Source organism: Corvus kubaryi, unplaced genomic scaffold (genome assembly GCF_017639235.1).
Source record: "Corvus kubaryi isolate FWS band 111438036 unplaced genomic scaffold, C.kubaryi_AGA036_p1.0 134, whole genome shotgun sequence".
Lineage (NCBI taxonomy): Eukaryota > Metazoa > Chordata > Aves > Passeriformes > Corvidae > Corvus > Corvus kubaryi.
In genome coordinates this window covers 1463758-1473797 of record NW_024580668.1, presented here as the reverse complement: position 1 = coordinate 1473797, position 10040 = coordinate 1463758, and the positions used below count along the sequence as shown (strand labels likewise).

The window sequence follows — 10040 nt, the reverse complement described above, 5'->3', positions numbered from 1 at the left end:
GAGGCAGGCGGGCGCTGACAGGTTGCTCCTGACGCCATTGCCGTGGCACGCCCGGGCGCAGGGCAGGATCCGGCCGGGGTGCGGGAGCGGGGACAGCCCTGGCAGGGGACGGCCCGGCCCCGCCGGCCTTCGGTGCCGGAGCCGCGGACACAGCGGGGCCCCTCGGCCGGGGGTCGCGGCCGGGCGGGGCAGCAGCGCCCGGAGGGGCGGGGCCGGGCCGGGGCCGTGTCACCGCGGCCGTGTCACCGCCGCCGCCACCCGCCCGGCCCGGCTCCTGCTTGTCATCATCCATCCCCCTGTGGCGCACGGCCGGGGCTGGAGGATCCCTCGGCCTTGGCTGGGGAAGAGCGCTGGACCATCGATGGTGTGTGTAACAAAGGCCCCGGCTCCCATTTACTGTATCAGCGCAGCAACACAATATCCTTGTGTGCCATGTTGCAATAGCCTGAGTGCGTGATGCGTCCCTACAGGAGGCGTGTGTATATATTTATACCGGTATTCCCATGCAGGAAGTTTAATAAGAAAAATGGTTTTCCAATACTCTTCCATTATGAAATTGCACCACCGTGCAGACAGGTTGGTTTGCACACAGCAGGGTGCACGTGGTATCCAAGTCACCTGGCTGTCAATTATCACAGCATTTCATTTGTCCCTGGAGAATCTGGGTTTTTAAAATGTGGCGAGTGATATTAGCAAAACAAACCAAAATATTGAAGGAAATCTTCGCTGTTAGAACAAGGGGAAATATACACGCTCGTTTATATTTTGGGCAGTAGTTTGGATTCAGATTCCTGTAACTGACATTGTTGTACACAGTTTAGTCAGCGTTAGAATTATTCCTTTTATCCAGAAATGGGCGTTTACCATTGTTTCTGGTACCTGCTGTGGCAGTATCCTCGCCGGGGAGGTGTGTGTGATGCAGCAGCAGCAATCCCCCATGCCAGGGCCACATGCACCGCTGAGCAAGTGCCACAAGGTGCAGCCACCATGGCCCTGCATTTGGTGGCGTGATTGAAGGGAGCGAGGAGAGGTGACGGCCTGGGAAATTTCTCAAAGCTCCTTGAATGATTTCTTTTCCTGGAGTTCTCTAATCTCCACCAAGAGCCTCTTGGGTGTTCCGATGTGGTTAGTGCTGCCTAGCAGAACCTGCCCTCAGCTAACCCAAGCTATGGTTCATTGCCTGTGGATTCTACCTGATTAGCAGCCACAGAGAGGGTTTCCAGCAGTAGCAAAAAATTCCAGCAGCATGTGAAAGAAGATTGCCTAGGGTTTTTACTCAGTAGCAGTTGAAATAAATTGGATTTGGGGTTTCTGTTTGGTGCAGTAACTGTTTGGGGATGGGATTTGTCATATACGAGGAACCCTGCTTTTAGTGATGTGATCTCTTGGTATTTGATGAAGTGATGGATAGCAAAGCATCAGGGTCAAGCCGATCCAAACTGGGGTTATAAACCACAGAAGAAATCTTCCAGCAGGTTGGGAGGTCCCTGGTGTCACATCCAGAACAGAGCCCTGGGAATCCTAAGCCATGATCAAGGCCTCGTCTCTTCTATTCCCTCTGAGGAAAAATCCAAGCAAAACCTATCCAAGTTAGGTTCCTTGGTGCATATGAAAACCCAGGATAAGCAAGTGTTGATGGGCTTCACGTTAGCATAGCCCCAGCTGGTTTCTACTGCAGAGGTTCCCCCACCAGTGAGGGTGAGTTTTCAGACAGATTTTTGTCAGTGTGGTCTTCTGGAATGGGGAGCAGATTTCAGGTCCTGTACTGAATGACTTCATAGAAATCTTTGTTTCAGTTAACATAAAAGTGAGAAATGCCTAATTCAGCTGTGGGGCAGGTGCCATCCAGCAAGGCTTTCATTACCCTCGGCCTCTGGCATGCTTTGAAGAGAAGCCAGGGAGGAGCTGGCTCCGTAGCCCTGCAGAGATGAGTGATGGCTCAGACAGCTCAGGTCTGTGTCGGAGAGAAGCCGTGTGCCTAATGAACCAAGTGGGAGAAGTACGGATCTGTTCCTGAGCACAACTTCAGTGTGGCTCCTCCTTGCTCCCATCAAAGGCTGAGCTCTGAATTCCCGTGCTGTGTGCCTTGAATTCAGCCGTGTTCACCCAGTGCTTTGCAGCACTCTGAAAAGCTCTGTGAGCGCTGTGCCAGGTAGGAGGAAGGATGGCATTAATTGCAGCAAGACTGGTGGTGGGATGGGAGTGAGCCTGGGCTTCCCAGGGCCGCGCTGTGCCGGGGAGGGAGCTGCAAGTTCCTCGAGTACCTCAGGTGCTCTGCTCAGCGCATGACACAAGTTTTCCCCTAAATAGCTTGTGGTGTCAGTCCTCAATCCTGCAAGGCTTCTTTTAAAGCAGCCAGCTGCTGTGCTCATGCTGCTGCCACCATGTAAAGGCCTTGATCCAGAGCTGCGGGGGGAAGGAGAGGGAAGGAGGAGCTTTACAGGAACACTTCATCAGGCCATGCCATTGTACGTGCCTGTGTACTCTGGCTCTGTTTAAAATGGCAAATTCCATCTCAGAGTCAACAGAGAGGGACGGCAGCTCCTGCCCTGGTGTGCCTGTGTGGGTGTGCCTTGGCACATGCAGGGCTGGGCTGCCTTCCCACACATGGGCTGTGGGCTGCGGGAGCTGCAGCTCTCCTGGCCCCTTCCAGAGCCATCCCGGCTGCATGGCCTGCAACACAAATGTTCCAGAATGTTTCTCATGGAATGACTCATGTGGAGGTGCATAAAAGGGCAAGGTGGTCGTGCATGGCTCTGGTTTTCTTTAGCCATGCAAAATTGTTCCCTCCTTTTAGAGTAATGTCATGGTTTGTGTATTAAAGATGCCAAGCGCAGCCCATGAGGGTCATAGAAACATCATCTGAGGAATGGGCTTGGTTCAGAAGTGACTAAATATGCCAATGAACTTCAGCACTAATTTGATAAATTCCACCTCAGTTTGCACAAAAGTGGCACTTTTTTGCCACTGGGTTTGTTTTACTTGGAAAATGTGCATGGAAGCATTTTTCATTTGATCTTCAGATACTTCTCCATCAAACACACTGAATTTATAAATAAAACCTGCTTCTTGCTAGTGGCTGTTCATCTGACAGCCAGTCTGCCCTGTTACTGCCTCTTACCTCATCACTGGGAATGTGTTGTTGTTGTAAGCAAATACAATCCCAGGTGAAGTGCAGAGCAGACCTGTTCTTCAGTTCCTCCCGTTCGTTTGGATCCCTGTGCTGATTAAGGGCAGCATCACTTACAGGACTCAGAATTTCAGGTACAATTTGCATCCAGAGAGATTCTTTTGAGTGGTTGTGACTCTGTTTGGGTCTGTTTGTGGGTTTGTTTCCTGTTATTATTTTTGCCAGGTTATGATTTAAAATATGAAATGCACAGTTCTGTATCAGGTTCCCCATATAAGATGTCTTCATGTATTTTTCATGTTCTTTCTGTAAGGTGATATTTTTTAAAAGTCCATGGTTTACCCTCACTTGCTAGTTTTCTATACTTCAGGAGTTACTGCAGGATTGTTCTTCAGTGCTCCAGTTCCAAAATGGAGAAGGAGAAATGTTTAGGAATGTGTTCCTAAACTTTTATAGAAAACTGTTTACATGTCTGTAACTTTGTGATTCCTGTTCTTGGAAAGTGCACATTAATTTTATCAGCGTTTCTCAGCAGCAGTGTAAACTTTCAGCTGTTTTTTGTAGACAATCTTTCCCTTTCCAAGATTCAGTCTTCAGATTTCATGACGGAAAACATTTTAGAACTTCCAATAATGCCAATACTTCTCTGCCAGAAACTTCCTCCTGTGACACTGCCTTTGCTCTGAGCAGAGAATTTTGGAGAAATGAAGCAGCCCCTTTCCTCATCATCTGGGTCCCTAAGCTTGAGGCTTAAAAGTAGGGATGGTAGCCAAAGAAACAGCAAATCACAGAACTACATAATGCCTGCAAAATTCTTCCAGGGAGGAACAAGTAAAGTAACTGGAAAAAGCTGACAGCTCCAGTCACAAAGGCTTTTTATCTAATGGGCACCAAAGCTAATCTGAAAACACATTTGTATGTGCTCAGAGTACTTTGTTTCTGGTGCCCAAATGAATGGATTTTTCTTTTTTACATTAAGATTATTCAGTTTCCAGAGGAGAAAGGGAAAAGGAGAACTAATGATCTTATTGATTCTTCCCCAGTGAAGTTTAAGACATCACTGAAAAGTTTAAAAATAATTAAAAATTAAGGCAATTGGATATGTTTGGGAGGAGTGACAAACATCTGCCTGGAAGAATAAGCACATGGTTCTGTGCTTGAGAAATTACTCTGTTCTTACCAAAAGTTCATTTTCTAACTTATTTCAGCGAGCCATGGGCTGGCACTTGAAGGATTACTGTGTGAGATAACATTCCTGCTAGCCCAGGGTTCGGATGGTGGATTGCTCTGTGCCCACCCAGCAAAGCGTCACAGAGCAGGTGAGGGTTAAATGCCAGCGCTGGGGTTGAGTAGGTGCCTTCAGAACAAAAATCCTGGGTTTATGGGGCAAAAGTCAGGATTTGCTGTCCGGATTTTCAGCCACTGGTGCCCGAGTTCCTGGCTGAGGCTGCAGCCCTGGGCTGTGATGTAATGGGATTCCTGAGCTGGGATTCCTGAGCGCTGAGGAACCTCCCCAGTTAAAGTGTTGCAAGCGATGGTTGTAGTATTCTGTTCATTGGCTGGGCTTTTTTTTATTAAATACTTTACAGAAACCTCGTGCTGAAAGGCTGTGTAGGAGATTTCCAGCAGAAATGCTGGATATTCTTTATTTGGGCACTGATACTCCTGATATTTGCCTTCAAAACTTGCTAGGCAGGAAGTTTTTCTTTTGTTTGTTTAATTAGGTTTTCAGTTTGCTTTGCCTGTCATTCAGGAGGTTGCAAAAACTGTGACTTCAGCCAGGCAGGGATTTCACAAACCTGTTATTTTTACTCAGCAGATTCTCCCGTGCCCTTTCTTGCTTACACTTGGAGCTGCATTATTTTTAGGTTGTTTGTCAAACCCTATAGCAGCACAGCATTTGTAAACTACCATTCTTACAGCAACGAGTGTGTTCGTGGTGGAAATGCTACAAGAGGTCACCCTATTGTAAATATTATGATATAGGTGTGTGGGTATTTTTGCTGTCAAGTACAATCCCTATAAGAGGCCCAACCTAAAAAATAAACAAAGGTAAACGGTTTCAGATGTCTGATTGCAAGGACTGACTGATTTTTCCTGACTGGAAAGCACATTGTGATGAAATAGGGTGTGTGGACACCAGATTTGCTCCCTTGAGCAAAACCTCTTTTTGGAGCCTTTTCTCCTTTGTGAAAGAAGGAAAACCACTTTTTTCTCTCTTTTTTTCCTGCAGAGCATATCTATATTCTGTTGGAATCCAAATTACCACCATTTCCACTACTTTCCATTAGAATGTATTTGGGATGCAAGTGGCTCTTTGTCTTAGGTCTTCACCCACAAACACAAAAGCAAACTGCAATTAAAAGGTATCCAGCTAATAAAATACACTTCTATAGTAGAGCTTGTGAATTTGAGTGTTTAACACCAGCTTTGCTGTTTGTCTGGTCTTGGTAACCAACTGCCTTTCGATCTGGATGTTATACACAAATGTGGGGAAAAAGGATCTACTAGTTAGATTTTTTTTAACAAGTAAAAATAGTTTGTAGAGTTGACAAAAACTGAGAGTTTCAGGGGCAAGCATAACTTTTGGAAGTGGTTATATTTAGGGTATTTATATTAATTATGATTGTGTGGCACTACCTAGGGAGTAGTCGAAGAAGGAAATCCACTGGCTTAGAAAGGTGACAAATGCAGAATCACAGGGACTGTCCCTATCCAGAGGCAAGCAGGTATGGCAGTAGTGGTGCTGCAAGTCCGTAGGGAATCAGATATCTTCTATGTATACCTGAACATTAAAACATCTCCAGTTATTTTGATGCCTTTTCCTGGGCTTAAAATCAAGAGTCAAACATGGTTAGAAGGGGAAAAGGGATTTTATCTTGGTATTTATTTAAGGATCCTTAGGTGCACATGTCCAGGTCAAATGCACCGAAATGCACCCCGCCAACTGCCCACCCCAAAAGATCGGGTATAACATTAGAGGTGTTACTAATTAGCAGATCTATCAAAGATTCCCCAATGAGAGGCTCGAGTGAGCCCCCCTCCCCAAGGAACCTTCCCCTGGATAGTTCTATCTCAGTTTACAGAATGTGTTCTGGAGAGGACCTTGGGGTCTGGGGCACACTGATCCCTGCCTACGAAGCTTCTAAAATGTTGAGTCTCTCAGCTTGACAAACAAGTCCAAGAATGTAGGGGAAAAGCACTAGGAATACAGAAGCTGTAAAAAGGTATAACAGGGGTATAAAAGAAAAGGCAAAAAATCTTCATGGCATCAATTTCATTCCAGTAATTTGATTTAGGTGTTCAAACTGTTGGAATGGAGGGTGTGACGTAACCTGGAGCCGAAGGAGTCTCTTGGGCATCATCCAAAACCTGTGATTGCATGTTCCTGCAGCACTGCTGTGTGGGTGCTGTGCAGTGCTCTGCTGTCTCATCAGCATTTTGGTCTCAAAGCTTCTTTCAGAAGACAACCACCTTCCCTGTGCTTGGGTGGCATCTGTACTTAGGGCTTAGATTGTTCTTGGTACAGACTAGAAAAAATCCACCTTTTCAGGGCTTTTCTGTGACTCTTCATGAAACAGAATAATGTCCAAGTAATTTGATTAAGCAAAAGTCCTTTTATGTAGTTTTGAAAGCCTGTGAGAAATCACCTTGCAAGTCAGGCTGGTGAAGTGAATACCTGTGCCTGCTCGGGGAGCACTGGATCACATGGTGAAACCTCTTTATTTCTGGAAGCAAAGTCGAGTTTTAGTCCCCTTCTGTACTCAGGGAACTGACTTAACCGATAACACTTCTTTCTATTTCCAGCCAGCAGGGCTTGAAACCTTAAAAATTAAGTTCTTTGTAGGTAACTGTTGCAGTGGGGATCCTGCAATATACATATATCAAACCAGGAGTCCCGTGGAAAGGAAATATATTTGGACAGACAGATTCTTGATAGCTGTTTCAGAGAGATGTTTATTTCTCCAGCCGCATGGCCGGAGCTCTGCCGAGGAACTGTTCCAGTCACGGGACCAAGGGTCCTTCTGCCCGCGCAGGGAACACAAACCAACCAAGGGGAACCCCGTGTCTGTGCCCTCAGGGCCCCTCTCCCAGGGCTCCATGGCAGGGGAGGGACCCCGTCAGGTAACCACCTTCTGTGTGGAGAGTTGTGAGCTCTGTTCAATGCGCCACATGTATCTTCTGGCAAGACAGGGACTTCCAGAGTGCTTTGTGCACTTCCTGCAATCGTTATTTCTTTGTTAGCTGTGCACTGAACAGAACTTTTGGGGCAGAATGCTTGATTCAAGAGCAAATCTTTGTGGTACATTCTGGAAAGATGTTTTATAAGAGCCCTGAAGCTTTTGGTTATCAATCTGGCTGATGTTGGCTCTCCGAAGTGTCAGTGAAATTCAATAGGTCTGTTCTTGAAGGAACAAGGGCATGGGGAGAGATTGGCTTTCAGAAAGCAGCAATGACAACAGAAGAATGCCCTTTTGGGATCTGGGAGGGTTTGGTGATTTTGAGCAGAGAGGCTTTTCCAAGGTACAGGAAGGATGGCCGGTGCATCTTTGCACCTGCCATGATGGACCTGACCTCGGTTTGGTTCTGTGCCTCGAGTCAGGATTTGTAATGTGGGGCAGGGCATGCTTTTCTTCACTGAAATTTGTGTGAGCAGAGAGTTCTTGGTGGCCTCAGTGCCAGGCTGAAGGTCCGGTGAGGCACCTGGAGCTGGTGCAGGTGGGCCAGGGGCTGCAGTGGGTGTGTGTGACTCAGAGAAGTGTGTTAAAAATTAACTAATTGGTTAATTAATGTTCCCCCTGCAGGTGTTGTGAGTGCTTAAGATGCTGTGGGAGGAGAGACCCCAGGCCTCGGACTGTCTGGCTTGGCCACCCGGAGAAGAGAGATCAGAGATACCCTCGCAATGTCATCAACAATCAGAAATACAACTTCTTTACCTTTCTCCCTGGGGTGAGCATGAATGAAATTGCTTTCCCCATTTCTCGGTGGTTTTACAGTAGATAAGTGCAGAATCAGGAGCTGGAGCAAATGGTGGGGTTGTGTTTGGTAGAGTTCACGCCAAGACTGCCTCAGGGCAGCAGCAAACCAGACACTGATCTGTCCTGAGTGTCCAGGACTGCTTTAGAACTGCCCCAAGTCAGCACTTAGTCACTAGGAGAGCATGCAGAAATGTTTCTGGTGGTTAGTTCAACACGTATAACATCCTCCCTCCTCTTTTTTTCTGCTTTTTTTTTAGGTGTTGTTTAACCAGTTCAAATACTTCTTCAACCTTTATTTCTTGCTCTTGGCCTGCTCTCAGTTCGTGGTTGAAATGAGGCTTGGTGCCCTTTACACATACTGGGTTCCTCTGGTAGGTCATTCAAGGTTTATTTACCCAAGAAAGTTTCAGTGCTTGACAAAATTTCTTGTGCTGCCTTTTCTGTGGGGTGTAAGTTTGCACCTTAAATCACATTTTTAACTTGCTTCCTGAGGCCTGTGCAGTGCATGTTGTAGAATGTAGACTTTCAGTGCAGTGAAATCCCTGGTAAAAGCCAGCAAGAAGTGAAGGGGCAGCTTTGGGACATTGCTGCTAAAATTCAATTTGTGTTAAAGCCTGGATCTCCATGAATTCTCTCTCAAATGCTGTATTGCATTTGCTGTGTGAATCTGCTGCTGGTTTTGTAGGATCCTGTCCTATAAATTAAATACAGGTGCACGTGGAGGAGCTCTCTTTGTGTTGTATAGGCAGTTGTGACTCGTCTGTGCCAGGTGAGCAATTAGAACTTGTGCATGAGCTGCCAGAAAGCAGGATAAGAAAATTCTTTGTTCATTACTGCTGCTGTTACAAGTGTTGGGGCTGGAATGACACATGAGATGACACAGGCAGTTGGAACATGTGGGAATGTTTTGGGGTGATTATTTGAGAACTCTTCAAGCAGCTGAAACCCAAGCTGAAAATAGCTGACGCTTTTTAAATTTTATTTTGGAAAGCAGGTAGGAATTGCTAGGTAAATGAACAAATGCATTTCATTACTAAATTAATTAGATCACACATTTAGATATATGTATGTTTTGGAAATCTTCAGTTCCTAAAATCATCCTGCTCCCTTCTTAAAGTTCCTTATTGACAAAAGTAATCAGTACATGGTTGCAATTTTCAACGCAATACAGGTTGTAAAAAGTTCATTTTCTGTGATGCATGAGGAGTGTTTTAACTGTTTGGTGAGGCTGAGCTAATAGTCTCTAGGAGAAACATGACTTTGTGATACCAAGCCCATAAAGAACCGGTTTGCATTAATTAATTATTTTTTATACAGTGAAGGATGTGATGTGGGCATTTCCTTGTGGCAAGAGGAAATTAAGTGACTGCTCATATGCACAAAAAGTAGGACTGAAGCCCTAATCAGGCGAACATGTAATTATACCATGAGTGGTGCACATAAATATCTTTGGAGTGTTGTTTGTGTAGGTGGAGTGTCTGTACACACACACACGAAGGCACATGCATTCTCTATTTATCTGTGTATGTAAAAAGGGGGTTATACAGATTTCTGTATAAATTGCTATGTAAAGAAATCTCCCAGAGGAGTTGTGCTGACTTCAGTGGCTCTGTGGTGGTGGGAGCACTGAGATTTGTGGGATCCTGCCTTACCCTGGAATTCTGTGTAACCCCTCAGTCTCAGTTACTCACCTGTGAGGTGAAATGAAATATGGTACTTACATTCTTCAGGTAAACTTCGCAAAGATTTGCTTGGGGAGAGCATCATGATAAAACTGAAATATTTTTTAAGCAACAACTCTTTTTTAAAGCAGCTGCTGTGTGTTTGGTACTGGGAGTTTGCACAGCAGCACATCTTACTGTACTGATTTAGGCAGATAAGATAGAATAAGGCAATGCAGATTGTTGGCAGTGGCACTGATAAATATTGCT

General features: G+C 45.7%; 1 protein-coding gene across 3 annotated transcripts in view; it reads left to right on the top strand.

Moving 5' to 3' along the window:
• The window catches only part of ATP9A (ATPase phospholipid transporting 9A (putative)), a 55319-nt gene that overhangs the window by 6384 nt on the left and 38895 nt on the right, over nt 1–10040 (top strand). For all 3 annotated transcript variants that reach the window (XR_006018836.1, XM_042045039.1, XM_042045028.1), the window contains exons 2-3: nt 7936–8080; nt 8367–8480. Coding sequence is in view for 2 of the 3 variants with exons in the window: in XM_042045039.1 (XP_041900973.1) it covers nt 7936–8080; nt 8367–8480 (259 nt within the window). In the remaining variant the exon portion in view is untranslated. The remainder of the gene's footprint in view (nt 1–7935; nt 8081–8366; nt 8481–10040) is intronic.